At 35.5% G+C, this 18,156-nt stretch overlaps 1 protein-coding gene across 7 annotated transcripts in view; it reads left to right on the top strand.

Moving 5' to 3' along the window:
* Positions 1 to 6,179, top strand: part of LOC149779450 (GPI-specific phospholipase A2-like PGAP3) — a 43,514-nt gene extending 37,335 nt beyond the window's left edge. For all 7 annotated transcript variants that reach the window (XM_089940127.1, XM_089940128.1, XM_089940124.1 and 4 more), the window contains 2 exons: positions 1,568 to 1,769; positions 5,556 to 6,179. In XM_089940127.1, coding sequence (XP_089796253.1) covers positions 1,568 to 1,769; positions 5,556 to 5,625 — 272 coding nt within the window. In that variant the 3' untranslated portion in view covers positions 5,626 to 6,179. The remainder of the gene's footprint in view (positions 1 to 1,567; positions 1,770 to 5,555) is intronic.
* Positions 6,180 to 18,156: the final 11,977 nt, after the last annotated feature.

Raw genomic sequence — 18,156 nt, 5'->3', positions numbered from 1 at the left:
ACTCTATCATTGATTGTAACATCAAAGTTCCTTAGTTCAGGTTTTTATCTCTGACAGTTTATGAGCATGGTAACACCAACCAGTATGAATGGATTTTTAAAACCCATTTTATGCATATATCTGAAGAATATCTTGAATGATAACATCACTTTAAACGAATTAATTATGGATTAAACCAAACATTGCATGTAGGTATATCTTGCCAGTATCTAAGATGAGGTCAGTAATCTTTTTAATCATGATATCAGGTCAAAGACCATAACAGAGAATTTATTTTACTGCATTTGGGTTCTTAAACATAAAAGAAGATATTTTGTTGACAGATTTTGGTGTATTGGAGGTTCTCTGGAATATCTGCGATGAATGAGGTCACTGCTAAGGAATTAAAAAGAATAAAAGAAGAGAAAATATAGACTTGCATAATTGTATCTGGTTTGGATTTTATTCAGGAATGCACATTTTCAAGCATGAATGCCCTGAAAGCTTGAAAATAAGCTGCAGTTTATATTACTCATTGGTGATATTTGTTTGGCTCATTTCAAAGGATGGCTTAATTTTAAGTCCAGTTTTTGGTAGGCAATGGGAAAATGGTTTCTTTGTATCTAAAATTACTATTGTAAACATCTGAATGAATTTTAGATTCATACTTTTTATTGCAGCATAAATGTGTAGCATATGATGCCTTAGGCAAATACATGGTCACTCTTTTCCTTAGGCAAATACATGGTCACTGTTCCTTGGGCAAATACGTGGTCACTCTTTTCCTTGGGCAAATACATGGTCACTCTTTTCCTTAGGCAAATACATGGTCACTTTTTCCTTAGGCAAATACATGGTCACTCTTTTCCTTGGCAAATACATGGTCACTCTTTTCTTTGGGCAAATACAGTGTCACCCTTTTCCTTGGGCAAATACGTGGTCACTATTTTCCTTGGGCAAATACAGTGTCACTGTTCCTTGGCAAATTGAGTGTCACACTGTTCCTTGGGCAAATACATGATCATACTGTTCCTCAATTCTGAAGGCAATTTTTTTTTTAAGGGACATATTTGTTTTCAGGATAAATAATGAACCAAAAAGGATGCATCTTGGTTGTAAAGGATCAGTATTTGGGGGACATGGGACAAAGCATTGTGGAACAACCTCAATCTTGCACTCAGAGTTTAACACAGCAGCATCTATAGAAAACGCGTTAATTCTTTGTTAATTAACAAATGCTTTTACAATTAGATTATCACAAATTTTGACATCTGTCTTATTTTCTGTGAAGACAAATGTTTCTTCTATACACATTAACTTATGTACATATATTAGGCAGCTTTTTTTATACTGCTTTCTTTTGATTGTAATGGGAATTGGACAGCTTATTGTTTAGGTATAGTGTAGGCTTACTTCTTCGATATAGTGAATTAAGAATTTTAGGTTACAAGTATACTCATAAGATCATGAATTAGACAATGAAGAACAAAAAGTCTGCTTGCTGGATATATTTATTTAAATTTATCATAATGCTGCATAATGAAAACAGTTAGCAACAAAACATTAAATATGCTGTTGTTTCTTTCAGGTCTCATTAATTTACTTGGTTGGTTAGCCTGGTGTCTATGTAATCGAGAGAAGATCTACATATGGAAATGTGTGGTGTCAATTTTGAGCATAAATCTTTTGCTGCTGTTAGAGGTGCTTGATTTTCCTCCACTCTGGTGGATCTTTGATGCCCATTCATTGTGGCATGCTGGGACAGCACCACTTGCACTACTCTGGTACAGGTAAGGATGTAATATTATAGATAATATGAGAAACACTTTCCTTTGTTAAATTCTCATGCCCCATTCTCACCCCTTCCCTCAACCCCTCCCAAAATATTATGATGTGGCATCAAGCCTTGATCATGTCAGTTCATACATTTTTAAAATGCAGATGTTGATCTTTTTTTTCTTTTCCATTTTTAGCTCTGTTGATCATAGGCCAAAAGAGTACTGTGTGGTACATGTTCTGTCCATCAATCTTTTAGCACAGATTTGTTATAGTTACTCCTCCTGAACTACCTGAAGGATTGTGATCAAACTTTACACACACATTTATGACCTGATATGGTTGATCCTAGATGAAAATGATGCTGCTTGCACATCCAATATGGCCAACACATCATCCAACTTGAAAATCTCATTATCACTACTCCTGAATGGATGGTACACCGCTCCGGTGGCCTAGTGGTTAGAGTGTCCACCTCAGATGTGGGAGGTCGTGTGTTTTATCCCTGGCCAAGTCATACCAAAGACTTACAAAAATGATTCTAATAAGTGCCTTGCTTGGCACTCAGCATTAAGAGGTTAGTGTTAGGACTTGTTGGCCTTGTGTCAGGATAATGTGACTGGGTGGGGCATCATGCTACATGTCTGCAGCATTTTGCCCCAGTACTTGATGTCACCTGCAGACATCGTAGTAATATCCTGATTCACAGTTTTATTACCATATCAATGGATAGGTACATTTTATTACTTTTTCTTCACTGCTTCATGGCAATTGAGTTTATATTACCATTGATGGAAATGGACTCATACAAGGTAGGAATAAATACTTGCTGCAGAAACCTTTTTTAAAAGTCAGATTTGGAAGACTTTAAAAATCTAATTTTTGAATCTTCAGAACTTGTAAACTCCATGTTGATTGGTCCCATATAAATCTGTTACATCATTCACAAATTATTTAGCATAACACTGTTAAATTCACTAAAGTGAAGCAGGTGTTACATCCCACCCACCCCACACACACTTCTCTTGGTTTTTCTATAGAAAAATGAGACAGCAAGTGTTAGAGATCTATTTAAAAAAATTAACATAAAAAGGTATTTTAGTGAATGGAAGAAATTGAATTGACTGATGGTACCACATATAGTGTTCCGATTATCGTTTATAAATGATCATCATTTGGTTGAGCAAACCAATAAGAAAATCGATTGTGAAACTCCATAATTGATTGTGTGTAAAGGGAGACTACTTCTTTTTAGTTGTATGCAAAGTACAAAGTTTAGTAAAACTCCAAGCCACAAAAGTTGATTTGAATTATTAATTCCCTTCACAGCTACAAATATAAAACCATTGGACAATTCATAGGTGCAAAAGTTCATAATTAGGAAAACATTGTCATGATTACATGACTAAGCTGTTAAATTGTTGAGTTAATAAATTTAAACAAATTTTGATAATTTGTTTCATTTTAAATGTAAAATCCTTTGTAGCATTTTTCAATAATGACAAACAAGAAAACCGTGTCCTTCTATACTTTAAATTATAGACACGTCACATGAATAAAAGGATTTTGGGGGATTGCAACAGTATTTCATTTGCATAAGACTGATCAGCCATAAAAAGTTGCTTTCATTTAACACAGATGTAGAACAAAAATAACACACAACACAATAGATTATCTGATTAAAGTATACATGTCATTAAAAGAGATTATTTCTGTACATTTATTAACATTTTGAACTCTTGATCAAAGATATAACTATAATAAACAAATATTAAAATTTGCCCTTAATAACCGATTATAATCGATTATCAGTTGGTTAAGTGAAGCCGATTATCTAATATGAAGTTCTGACTGATTACCATCACTAACCAGACATGACACATTTGCACATTTAGTCATTGAATGATAAAATAATTTTTAATTTTCTAAAATATGGATGTGCATTATTTGGAAAAAGTATGATAATATTTTGTAGTGCATCAGTTTAATCTTGGCATTTACAGAGTGTATTTTCTAAACTTTTGTTAGTCATAGAGAAATGAAATTTGTTAACCATAACTCTTCTAGAATAAACTGCTGTAAATGGGACGGTAAAATGAGAATAACACCTTAAATAAGAAAATCATGGTGGCTCACTTGTTAGCATGCCATCATTACAACTGAAAGGGTGCAGGTTCAAAATCCTGAGATCAAATCAGCCCAGACCAACTACCATGGTGTATCCTTGGCAAGGCTCTTACTCCACTTGCCTTGTCACTAAATAAATTATTTGCATTTCTGTGCCCTAAAACACCAGACCAAAGCAAAATAACATAATGAATTTCAGTCAGTAGTTTTTCACCATGTTCTGCTTAATATATGCCATTTTGTATATCTCTTAATTGTTATTACATAAGGCAGAAGAAAAGGAAAATTGAATTTTATTTTAAATCCTTTACCCTTATGGTTGAGTGCTTGTTATTTTTCTTTCCTTTCTTTCCTTTTGTTTTTTTTTCTTCTTCTCTTTTTCTGTCATTACCTGAATCATCTCAAGGTATCTCTTTTTAAAACCCAACTCAATGTTTTGAAGGATTTGTAATTTGTAATTTGTTCACCTGTACCAAGCTTAAAACAAAACCTGAGTTTGCAGTACTTGCAAACCTCTTCATGACACTTTCATTAAAACTGACTGTATTATTGGTTGATCAGTATTTTCTGCACCATTATTTCTGCAAACATTATGAAAAAGAAAAAGAAAAAAATACAAGTTTTTTCCTGTTCTTGCTCAAGTTTCTTGCAATGTGGCTTAAAAAAAGTTGTTATTAGGATTCATAATACCAATCTGTCAAAACAGGTGTTTGGACCACTCTGGTGGCCTAGTGGTTAGAGTGTCTGCCTTTGATGCAGGAGGTCATGTGTTTGTACCCAGTCGAGTCATACCAAAGACTAAAAAAAAATTGATACTAACAGCTGCCTCGCTAGGCGCTCAGCATTATGAGGTGAGAGTGAGGACTGGTCAGCCTGGTGTCAGGATAATGTAACTAGGTGGGACATCATCACGCTACATGTCTGTGGCATAATGCCCCAGTGCTAGACATCACTATAAGCTACCACACTGCAGACGTAGTAGCAATGACTAAAAAATTGTTAAAGCTATGTTAAAAATCAAAATCACACACATACAATATATGTCTTTAGTAATGGATTGTCTGTTTATTCTTCAATGCTGTCACACATTGCAGCAATCAGATTAATTATAAATAGATATGACGTGCACCAATAAAAATTCATTTTCTGCCAACTTTTTAAAATCCCTTGTCTACTGATTATGAGTAACCTACCAGTTAAAGAATTGAATTTTGTGTCAGGGCAGAGTTATCATTGAAAAAGATGCGTTTCAGATGAAGCTTTTCACTTTCATAAATGTGAAAGATGTAATTTCATTAGTGAATTAAAAGGTCAACAGAGCATGACCTTGTATTGGTGCCTGTCAGATCTCCATTATGTTGGAGATTCTTATTGAATCAGATTGCACATGGCAGTCAAGAGAGCCTTCGTCAAGGGAGGTAAGGCACTCAGTATTTTTACACTAGGTGACTATGCATTAACAGTAACAAAACATTTCAGCATTTGGGTATGAATAAATTGTGCTTGAAAGTGGATTTTTAATTTACATATTTTGGTAAACAATATATTGAGGATTTATTTGATATTTGCCCATCATTAAATAATGGCATGAGTCGGGATGATTTTTCTTTGGATTAGTTGGTATAGGGGAAACAAACATTTTAATATGAGCCCTACCTCTTTATCTTTTTCAGTTTTGTGATTGATGATGGCCTTTACCTCATGTCCAACACAAAGGATGAAGAAGAAAAGAAAACAGTGTGATCTGCCTCCATGTGTAATGTTTCTATAACACTTACTGAAAGCAGTGTGATCTGCGTCCATTTGGAATATTTCTTTGTCTACCAACATTTAGACTGTGTTTGTGACATTTGTTGATATGCTTCAAGACAATGTTGTTTTTTATTAACAATGACACCCACCATAAATAATCAGTCCATATACTAGTAGTTGCTAGCAGTGGTGGATAACTATGACAGACATAACCCGAACTGGATATTTGTAACAAAAACTGACATCAATTTAGTATTTATTATAATGTACTGATTTAAACTCCAGTTATTTTTTAAAAATTACCTTAGAGGAGTTGATTAGCATTTTTACAATTATTTGTGACAGAGAAAAAAGCCCCCCTACCAACATTTCACATGGTTTCTAAGGATAGTTTGAAAGCAAACCAGTTGTATTCTATAATTGTTGCATATTCAGGTGGGCTTGGTCTGGATAATTTTGTGATGCCATCTGTTCTTAAATATTGGAGTTGCTTGTACCAGTTTTCTTTTTAAAATAAAATATTTTTCTTAAAAACAAAGACAAAACTCTTTTTATTTATATGTATGAGACATCCAGTATAGCTACCATAGTGGCCTTCTTGAAAATTTTGGTATCACTACTCCTCCTGAAAGGATGGTCATGTTGAAATTGAGGATGTTGTTAAGAGACTTCTTTTGGGAGCACATTAGCTTCGTTGATAGAGCATTGGATTTGTAATCCAAGGGTCATGCGTTTGATAACTGACCAGGCTTGCCTGGTTAGGCTGCCTCAATGAGTCCTTAGGAAAGGCACTTAACTCCGACAAGTAAAATGGAATTATTTGTTATATCTATTAAAGACTGATTTTTATGTGATAATAAATTGATTGAGTAAATAACTATCTTACTACATGTTAGTTCACAATAATGAAATCTAAATGTGACCATTAAGACAGATGTAAAGTTACTGGACAGAAATGGTAAGTACACAGTTGCCCTGTCTCAAAAGGGCAAAAGATGAAAAGTGCCAAGTTACATTCCATAACCTCAAACAGCTCTAATGTTACTGAGTGGAAAAAAATTGTAATAGAAAACAAAAAATACTAAGCCTTGACCTTGACCTATATATAATGTCAAGCATAATCTTCTAGTCAAGCAGATGAGTTTTATACACCCCTCTTAAGTCCAGCATTTTATGTTGTGAGGTTGTATGTCTCTCTGTTAATATTTATTTGTCCAGACCATATCGTTGTAACTTGTACAGAGATTTTCACCAAAATTAGTCCAATTATACGTCATGACTAGATGGTTTATTGTGCACTACTACCAGGCCATCTCCCTCAGGGTCAAGGTCGCTGCCATGGAAAATTTAATTATATGACTTGTAGCCTTGTCTAGAGTACAACATTGTGATGAAACTTAAACTGATTATTTAATTTAATTTAATTATTTAATTACTGAATCAATTACTGATGGTGTCATCTACCCTAGATATGCAGGTCAAGATCATGGCAAGGAAAAAGATAATTCTGTGAATAGTGTCCTTGTCAGTTAGCATCATTAATGGGGGGGGGGGGTAAACAAGTAGGCAAGGAGTCTGTGGGACTGAACCCCAGTGAGGGCCCACTCTTGTATTTTGCACTTTCTAGGGCATAATGTTAAGCATCTAGCTGTGAAGAAAACTTACTGTATTAAATGTTCCAGATTGTTTATGAATCAATTATGGCTTCCAAAGTAGCCATTTTTTTACTACTCCTAAATTGGAAGTCATGTTGCCATGTGGTTTTCAGCAGAAGATTTCTGATGATGTCAAGTTGATCATGAATGAAAAATTGGCCAATCTAACCTCTTTTCTTTAATTCCTGGAAATTCTATTTTGGATAGGAGGGTATCAGTTCCTTTGAGGGACTGTTTTTTTTTTAAATTGTAGACTCCTCTCCATCATGAGGTATGGCAGATATGCAGGGAAGGTATATTGATATGACCAAATTGTTTACCATTCCTCTTGTTTCAAATTCTGTCAACCCAACTTGCTTCTAGTACGTGAATAAATGTATCCAACATTTTTAATCCATTGCATTTTAAAATGATTTTCCTCAACATGCAATCACTTTTGGAACCCCATATGAAAGAAAAATTCTTGACTTTATTCTTTCGTCTTCCTAGCTGTAAGATTTGACAGAATTGCAAAAATGCTTTCTCCTTATCAAATATAAGGGGTTTTCAATAGTTTCATTTCCATAGATCTGCATTAAAAATTCTTATTAATACTGACTTTTTTTTAAAGAGGGTAACAATTAGCTTAGAACTAATCTACCTTTCGGTCCTTATACAAAGGAATTTATTTATTTTAGCTGCATCTCTGAAGCCACTGGAAATATTAGGTTTGGAAGAAGGAAATAGAGTGGGCATTTCTAATCTCAACTGGAATACTATTCCAGAGCAAAGTTCAGAGTATTGGAAACTTTTTAAAAATAATTCCTTATTTGGTTTGGGAATTTTATACCGTTTGGTAGACATGGATTCAGGTGGGGAATATTGGCAGGTAGCCTATACTAGAATAGTTATTGTAAATATTCAGGAGCACTATTATTGGATATCCTGTACATTAATTTGACTTTTCTCATTTTTAATTATGTAATAATTTAGATTTGTGTGAAATGTTATCCCTCAAGTTTTGGCTCTCTCCAAAGTACACCTAAAAGGTTTAAATTCATGTTCCTTCTAAGGAAACCTGTTTGTATTATGATAGATTCCTTTACAGCTGTCTTAAGGCAGGTATGTCATGTTATGGCATCAATCCATCCATCTATTAACATTTCCTTGTCCATCCCCTAACTTTGTGCATTTTTAGAGACCTTTTCCATCCCCTTTGTGCATTTTTAGAGATTTTCATGAAACTATCTCATGCATATATATTGCATACCATATCCTCACTCCCTGTATCAAGGTCAAGGTAACATCAAGGGAAAATATCAATTAGTTCATTCAAATATACAAGTAGAACCTTTGAACCGCTCAAGATATTTTAATGAAACTTCTACCTTTTATGTATGTTATCCATACCCCCTTGCCACAAGCTTAAGGTCACAACAGTGGAAAAACACAAGTCAGTGACCTATTTCCCAAACTGTCACTTTCTAACTCTTGCATCTATTTTGATGAAACTTCACTCAGGCTAACAATTTATTTGTATTTTAGTCAAGTCCTTTACTCATGGGTCAAGGTTATTAATAGGGAAAAGGAATAAGACTGTCATATCATGTACCATTTGTGGACCTCTTTCCTGCTTATAATTTAGCATAAATCCTGAGATGATTTTAGAATTATCAAAATTAATTACTCTTGTTGATATTTGACTGCCTAGTAATATTGCAGCGTCATTTACAGGTGGCCATGTGGTCTAAAGCACTCGCCTTTACGAATTACCACTATCTCATCGATCTACATGGGTTTGAGTCTCAGGCTCGGCCAAAGTTACTTAGCTTATTGTAGGTTGGTGGTTCTTACTGGGGTTTTCACAGGTTCTTCCTCACCAATTATCCTGGCTGTCATGTAGGCTTACCATGCACTGAAAAATGACATTAAACCCAAAGCAACAGAAACAGCACCATCTACAGTTTGTTTAACCACTCTTTTCATGGTCTAATTGAGGAAATCAGCACTGCATTTAAGGAGTTCTATAGCTGGAAGAATGATCTAGGCTATGAAAGGGTTTTTCTACATCAGGAAGAAAAATTGCTAGAGAATCTCCTTTTTGCATGCCATGTGACATCCAAAAGTAACAAAATGGTTTGACCGTCTCATCAGTTTTTAATGAAACCTGCCTTGCTTTCATGAATAATCCTGTGGAGAATTTTCTTTATTCTCAGTAGTTTTTCTGGCTATCCTATTGTATGTATTTAGTAAACTGATTGGTCTCTAATGAACTATGCCACTCAGTCTTGTTCCATTTTGTGATTAAGGATATTATAAAGAAATTTTGTAAGCTAGGCAGTCTTCTATTTTGGACACTGAAGTCAAAGGCATTGATATAATTATTCTTATAATGTTGCCAAATTATTTGATAATATTCTAATACCATCAGGACTTGCAAGTTTAACATGGCATAGATTTCATTTGTAATAGCAGTTGGTATGGCGTTGATGGTCAGAAGAAATTAACCCAGGCTTGTGATGAAAGTTTTGTCTTTTCATTAGGGTGAATCAGAAGACTCCAGAACAGTAGATTGCCCCATACATACTGATTATGTCCACTGCTGCCTGCTCACTATATTTTTGGTTAACATCTTTAATGTCTAACATCATTTACACCAAGAAGATTTGGCTAGTGCGTTATGATTTGGCAAGCATTTGGTTTTGATTTGTGTCTTTGAGCTTTATAGTTACTTAATTTAGCTTAAGATTTTTTAGCATTTGTTTTGTACTTGTGGTGTACGGCGTGACATTTTATTTTATTCATTTTTACCCATTCATAGGGCATTATGTTTCAATACGGGTTGTGTGTTTTTACAAGCTAAGGATAGGTATGCTGGTCATACTTCCCTGCCCTTGTGTAATTGAAGTCTACTAGGGTTGCCATCCTTCCCAGACATGTCCTTTTCTGTCCTTACGTCTCTATACAGATACTGACATACACATGCTTCTGAATGCCTTCTTTTTTAGAAGTTCAAATATAGTAACCATATATCTATGGACTTGTCTTGATCCATTTTATTGTCCCTTTTAAATCATTAAACTCCCCTTGTCTATATCATCATTTGTGCTAAATGTGTACATGGTAAGCAGGTTGCACACCACTTTTTGAAATTCATCTATTATGGTTGGTTATCAAACAGTTTTTTTATATAAAATTTAGCTTCATATGGCCTTCCTTAACTATTTACCTTATTATTAGAAAACATAACCTGGGTTTTTTGTGTGCTAATTTTATAGCTCCTAGCTTTCATTAAGCATGGTTGACCTGTTTATTTTACATTGTTTTCTGTTCTGAGCTTTAGCTTTGCTTCTTTTTTTAGCAATTAACCTTGTGGAAACACCCAAGTATAGTGATGTTTCACTGGAAGTTTTTACTTTGTTAGCATGGACATAGTCATACATTACCCTGTGTATCCTGTTTGTGCATCCAAGTGGATTGTGTGAAAACAAAAATTCCTTTCACATTATTAGGAAAAGAAAAGGGACTATTTCTAGCAAGTTGTGGGTAGGTGGGGTCACAGGAATAAAACCGGCATGGGAATTGCACAGGGACCCCATGAATGGTCCAATTTCTTGCATCAGGATTTCCACCATTTAGTGGACAAATTGAGACTGATTTTTAACTCTTACCTGTTCGCAGATACATCAAATTTATAATGGGACACCCATAAAGAAATGGAGGGTCTGATTCTTCAGGGTTCATGGTCAAGGGAAGAATCAACCCTCCACAATTTGGAAATAAGAGCAGTGTTCTTAGCTGTTCAGAGGTGCATCCACCAAATAAGAGGTCACTGTATGATGGTCTCCACCAACAACATACCACTTGTACAAACCTCAGGAGATATGGAGACATGCATCCACATTCTCTCTGCATGGAGGCTTGGAACCTCCTTCAGTGGGCAACTTGAGAAGGAATTATCCTCCAGGCTCACCACATTGCCATCAGGAAGAATAATTTGGAAGACAGTGTTTCAAGGAAAGGGAAGATTGTCTTCACAGAATGGTCACTCTACCAATCGGTTACAGATTCAATGTTCCAACTTTGGGGAACATATTTGGTGGATTTATTTACCATCAGACTACAACAACAAGCTCCCTTACCAAGTTTCCACAGTCCTTACAGCCTGAAGTGGGACCATCTGTTCACTTTCACACATTTCAGGATGATACCTCAGGTCCTACACAAAATCAGGCACTTCACTGCTCAGCTGATTTATGAATGCCCCTCTATGACCCCAGTGATCATGGTTCAGTGATCTTCTCGATCTGCTGATGAAACATCCCTGGAACTTATCTCAGAGGAGGAACCTCCTATCACAACACTTGGGCTTTCTCCTGTACAACCACACAGATTCTCCACTTTCATATCTGGCTCATCTCAAATCTCTCTGCAAAGAAAAGATTTTGATCAAGTTGCCAAGTGCATCATTCAGCCAGGGAGAACCTCAGTGTCTAAGGTAGATGATGCCAAATGGAGAACCTTTGGTGATTGGTAATGTTGGAAACAGGTCAGTCCTAGCTGTCCCTCTGTGAGTGCAGTGGCAAACAATGGTTCATTTTTACTGTTAAGGGATAATGAGCAGCCATTTCAAACACACTCAAATTTTCTAAGGGCTCAAACACCAGGACAGATTCTCACTTAGTAGACCTAAACAGGCATTTCAAAGAACAGAGACCAGTATCTTGCTCTCTATTGTCTAAATGGAATCCTATTGTCTTGTGCTCTCTAAATACCCCCACACACACACACGAACCTTTGGGTGAAGCTTCTTTTGAGAACTTTACCATCAAGATGGTTTCTTTGTTTCATTTAGCATCTATGAAACAAAAGAGCGAGCTTCATGCCCTATTCATAGAGTAGGGCTTTATCAGGTTCGGTGGGAATTATGAGTCAATTTCTCTCCTTTGCCAACCAGGTGTTCTAGAAGAAATCCAGCTTCCATTGGTTGCTTGACTCCAGATTGAGATCCCCAGTCTCTGCTATGTCTGTGCTGGGGATGGTCATGTTAGACTTTTATGTCCAGTTATAGTTCTGCATTTTTACCTAGCAGCCTTTAGAGGAAGAAGGAAGTGTGGGAAGCATCTTTTCATCCCTATTAAAGGTTCAAATGATATTTCAACCTCAACCTTTTCCCAGATAATGTCAATAGCTATCATGAGAGCATACCAATCCCTTTCTGATAAGACCGGTCTTTCATGAAAATTAAAGCCCATGAGGCTTGAGACATTGCTACCTCATAGGTCTGAGTAACTTGTTCATCTTTGGAGGATGTGATGAAAGCCACATTTTGGCACTCTCACACTATTTTTGCATCCTTTTACCTTTGATCATTAGCCAACCAAAGACCCAATTGTCAATGCTCAGAAAGTGGACCATGCAGATTCCTTCCTGCAGTAGTATCCTGCTCTTGAATGAGAGTGAGAATTCCTTGTATTTGTTTTTATTATCTATCCTCCTACCATACAAACTAATTCAGTTATGTAATAGCAAAAGGTATGATAATTAAAATGTATTTTCTGAAAGGGGGGTATAATTTTAATGATGTAATACATACTTGTTGCTATTGCCAGATTCCCTCCTACTCCCATACAACATTGATGCCCCACAAAGTTGATCTGCTAGCTCATGGGCATTCTAGTGTACTGGAATCTACTGGTTCACACTGATGGGAGGACCAAATTTCCTTGTACACTTGGGTTATTGTCCTCCCACATAAGTACCATCTATGCAATACCAAAAGGTATTACATCATTAAAGTTAGTTCTACCCTCCCCCCACAAAAAATCCCTCACATTTTTTAAAGTACTCTTTGTACCATTTATTTCCTCTCCATCCATTTTAGACTTGTTCAAGACTGCTTTCTAAGTTTCATTTCTCTAAGCTTGTAAAGTATTTACCATTTTTCTCTCTCTGCTCTATCCATCTTGCTTTCAGTACTGGTCAAAGACTTGAAGACTGTATGCACTGGTCTGCTATCCAGTATGCATCCAGCATCCATCTATTAGCAACAATTCATTATCACTACTCCTAAACTTTAAAAACACTTTCATCCCAAAATCTTGTCATAAATGAAAATACTGTCCATCTTTCAACTCAACATGGCTGCCATGGTGGCCATCTTGAACATATTGCCATTGCTACTTATGTTAAACGGATGATTGTATAAACAAGTGGTTTTCACTAAAAGACCTTGTAATACATAGTTGGTTTTTAAATGAAAATGGTGCCAACTGGATCTTCAGTATGGCCACCTTAGTGACATTGAAAATCTCTAATGTACCTCAGCACAGATGGTCATAATGACATGGGATTTTATTAAAGGACTTCTTATGGTATCAAGTTTTTAATGAAAATGATGCTGACTGGACTTCTAATGAGGCGGCCATAGTGGCAATCTTTATAGTATTATCATTTTTCTTTAACAGATGGTTGTATTGCTCTTCAATGGATGATTGTATTGTCATGGGAATTTACTTAAAGACCTCATATGCAGTTGGTTCTAAATAAAAATTGTGCCAATATGACCTCCTAAAATGGCTACTACAGTGGTTGTATTAAGAAATCTTAGTTCAGCTACTTCTCCTGAACAAATGGTTCTTCTGGTATTTTTTTCATGTTTTTGTTTCAAAACTACACTTTTTTTCTTGCAATATGTACCAGAGTTATTCCTAGCTGGCTTTGTTTGAATGCTCATCCGACCTCCAGTTTTCATTACTCAGCAGTTATCAAGGATAAAGGCCTGGGGTATATGAAATGATCTTATTATGCATTCCTAGAAATTATTTTTTACTAGAATGTCAGTCTCATATATTTCTAATTTCTATGCTGCCCAAGTTACTTTCATAATCTCCTTTTAGTGTTACTATTTCTCCATGTTTTGTTCCTTTTCCACAAAAGTTCTTATTTTCTAATATGCCAATTTATGGTTTCACTACAGTTTTTATCAGTTTCCTTTTTGTTTCATGATCAAGATCAATGTATGCTTCCACATATGCTGCAGTTGTATATTCCCATCAAAGATCTTTTGTTGTCTTCACGTTTGGACTGGAAGTCTTTCATATGCTTTATCAAGATTGTCTTATCAATCTCGATATTGATTTCATGGTGATGGATTTTTTATGGAGCATTAATTGATGTTACTGAAATTTAATGACACTAAAATATTATGATTTAAGGTTGAAGCTTGCGGTAATAATGCTGTTAGAATTTAATAAAGTGTTAGATTATTGCCTTTTATTTTATGCAAGGCAGTGATAAACTCAGTTTCCAAGAAAAACAATTTTGGAATACTTGAAATATATTTTCTCTGCCCCATCAATATACATTGATAGCAATATGGTCAAGAAATTTCAACTAATTTTAGTTGCCCACTTTGGACTAGTGGTAAGTGTGACTGTCTTGCATGAACAAAAAACCAAGTTCAATTCCCACAATGTGCACATAATTTCTTCATCATTGTTGGACTAGTGGTAAATATGACTGTCTAGCATGAAAAACAAACCAAGTTCAATTCCCACAATGTGCACATAATTTCATTCTTTGGACTAGTGGTGAATATTGCTGTCTTGCATGAACAACAAACCATGTTCAATTCCCACAATGTGCACATAATTTCTTTATCATTCTTTGGACTAGTGGTAAATATGACTGTCTTGCATGAACAACAAACAAGTTCAAAGCCTACAAAGTGCACACATAATTTCTTCATCATTCTTTGGACTGGTGGTAAATATGGATGTCTTGCATGAAAAACAAACCAAGTTCAATTCCCACAATGTGCACATAATTTCATTCTTTGGACTAGTGGTGAATATTGCTGTCTTGCATGAACAACAAACCAAGTTCATTTCCCACAATATGCACATAATTTCTTCATCATTCTTTGGACTAGTGGTAAATATGGCTGTCTTGCATGAACAACAAACCAAGTTCAGTTCCCACAATGTGCACATAATTTCTTTATCATTCTTTGGACTAGTGGTAAATATGGCTGCCTTGCATGAACAACAAACAAGTTCAATTCCCACAATGTACACATAATTTCTTTATCATTCTTTGGACTAGTGGTAAATATGGCTGTCTTGCATGAACAACAAACAAGTTCAATTCCCACAATGTACACATACTTTCTTCATCATTCTTTGGACTAGTGGTAAATATGGATGTCTTGCATGAACAACAAACCAAGTTCAATTCCCACAATGTGCACACATACTTTCTTCATCATTCTTTGGACTAGTGGTAAATATGGCTGTCTTGCATGAACAACAAACCAAGTTCAATTCCCACAATGTGCACATACTTTCTTCATCATTCTTTGGACTAGTGGTAAATATGGCTGTCTTGCATGAACAACAAACCAAGTTCAATTCCCACAATGTGCACACATAATTTCTTCATCATTCTTTGAACTAGTGGTAAATATGGCTGTCTTGCATGAACAACAAGCATGTTCAAAGCCCACAATGTGCACACATACTTTCTTCATCATTCTTTGGACTGGTGGTAAATATGGCTGTCTTGCATGAACAACAAACCAAGTTCAATTCCCACAATGTGCACACATAATTTCTTCATCATTCTTTGAACTAGTGGTAAATATGGCTGTCTTGCATGAACAACAAGCATGTTCAAAGCCCACAATGTGCACACATACTTTCTTCATCATTCTTTGGACTGGTGGTAAATATGGCTGTCTTGCATGAACAACAAACCAAGTTCAATTCCCACAATGTGCACACATAATTTCTTCATCATTCTTTGAACTAGTGGTAAATATGGCTGTCTTGCATGAACAACAAGTATGTTCAAAGCCCACAATGTGCACACATACTTTCTTCATCATTCTTTGGACTGGTGGTAAATATGGCTGTCTTGCATGAACAACAAACCAAGTTCAGTTCCCACAATGTGCACATAATTTCTTTATCATTCTTTGGACTAGTGGTAAATATGGCTGTCTTGCATGAACAACAAACAAGTTCAATTCCCACAATGTGCACATAATTTCTTCATCATTCTTTGGACTAGTGGTAAATATGGCTGTCTTGCATGAACAACAAACAAGTTCAATTCCCACAATGTGCACATACTTTCTTCATCATTCTTTGGACTAGTGGTAAATATGGCTGTCTTGCATGAACAACAAACAAGTTCAATTCCCACAATGTGCACATACTTTCTTCATCATTCTTTGAACTAGTGGTAAATATGGCTGTCTTGCATGAACAACAAACAAGTTCAATTCTCACAATGTGCACATACTTTCTTCATCATTATTTTTAATGTGCTGCTTTACCTTAAATTAGGATGCAGAATTATGCTGCTACTGATATTTTCTGTGTGAATATGCACAAAACACTGCAGAACATAAATAGTAAACAGCTGACATTATCATGCAGGATACAGCAAGAAATCTGTTATACAGTAAAACCTGTCTTGAGAGACCACTGCTATGAGAGACCAGAATCTTTGTGCACAGATTTATTGATTATAATGTGTTGTGACCAGTTATGAGAGACCACATGTCTTGAGAGACCATTATTTTTGGCAGAAGGGGTGGTCTTTCAATACAGGTTCTACTGTACCTCTTTCTAGTCAATATGTTTGAGCATAAAATGAAAAGAAAAAATTTGCTTGCTCAAAGTGAATAATGGATCTTTTTCTTCTCATAGCTGAACTTAAGAATTTTTCTCATGGTTTTGCCACTTGTGAAAATACCGAGGTTTTTTTTTACCCACTTGAAGAAATATAACCATTAACTCATTCAGCCCCAATCCCACCTGTAGGTGTGATGAGGCTGTACCCTACTTCTGAGCTCTGCAGCATCAATGTCATTTAAGATACACTAAAGTGGGTGGTATTACAAAAAAGCAGACAGATATAGCTCTACAATGATACCAAATAATCTGGACGTTATAGTTGCACTACAAAATACAGAGGGAAAAACCTAAGTTTTTCTAGCAGTTTTTTTTTTCTCACCAAAATTCACCCGTGGTCATAATCTGATTTTGTGTCCAGATTTTAGACCTGTTGGCCTCAGATCTGAGATAGACTGGTCTGAACTGCACACAGACAGGTGAACATTTGCAAAACGTAGGATAAGGTGGGCATTTGGAATAAAGAGTGGTCTCGATATGAAAATGATGGGTCCATTAAGCCAAAAAAAAATCTTACTTTTACCCTTCTGCTGATGTGCGAGCAAAATAACCAATGGAAAACAATGTTTTTAATACAATTAGGCATTAGGCTAATGGAAAATCTGTTGGAAGTGGATGTATTAGGATGTATTAAGAAACAGCCCCTAAAATGTGTTTCCTAATCGCATTTCAGGCGAAAACAACAAAAACCTCCAGGGCTGAATGAGTTAATAACTTCTATCAAGCCACTTGTGAAAATACCGAGGTTTATACCTCACTTTAAATGAAAGTTTTTGGGCCAATCTTCAGATGATAATCTTCTCACGTAACTTATGGATGTCAGTGAAATTACTTCAGACTTTAATATGACATTAAATGTTGTTTTTCTCAATATATTTGTTTTGGTATCAACTTTTACTAACTTCACAGTGAGAATATATTGTTTAATGTGTTTTAAAATTTTTACTTGTATTTTAATAAAGAATGATTGAAATCTTACTTTGAAATTTTCTGAAAGAAAGATCAAGCCATCATTCTGGAAAAAACAATAAAACCTTTCTTCCTGACCACCTCAAAATTAAATCAATCTCTATAACAACCATATTTCATCCTTCCCTTTAATGAAACAATCATCAATACTTAAACTATCTCCCTAGTGTATTGCTTTTCCTAAGACTGTGTTTATGTCCCAAGTGTACCACCTTTCC

This window comes from Sinohyriopsis cumingii, chromosome 17 (genome assembly GCF_028554795.1).
Source record: "Sinohyriopsis cumingii isolate HCF-2022 chromosome 17, ASM2855479v2, whole genome shotgun sequence".
Classification (NCBI taxonomy): Eukaryota; Metazoa; Mollusca; class Bivalvia; order Unionida; family Unionidae; genus Sinohyriopsis; species Sinohyriopsis cumingii.
This window is presented reverse-complemented; position numbering and strand designations above follow the sequence as displayed.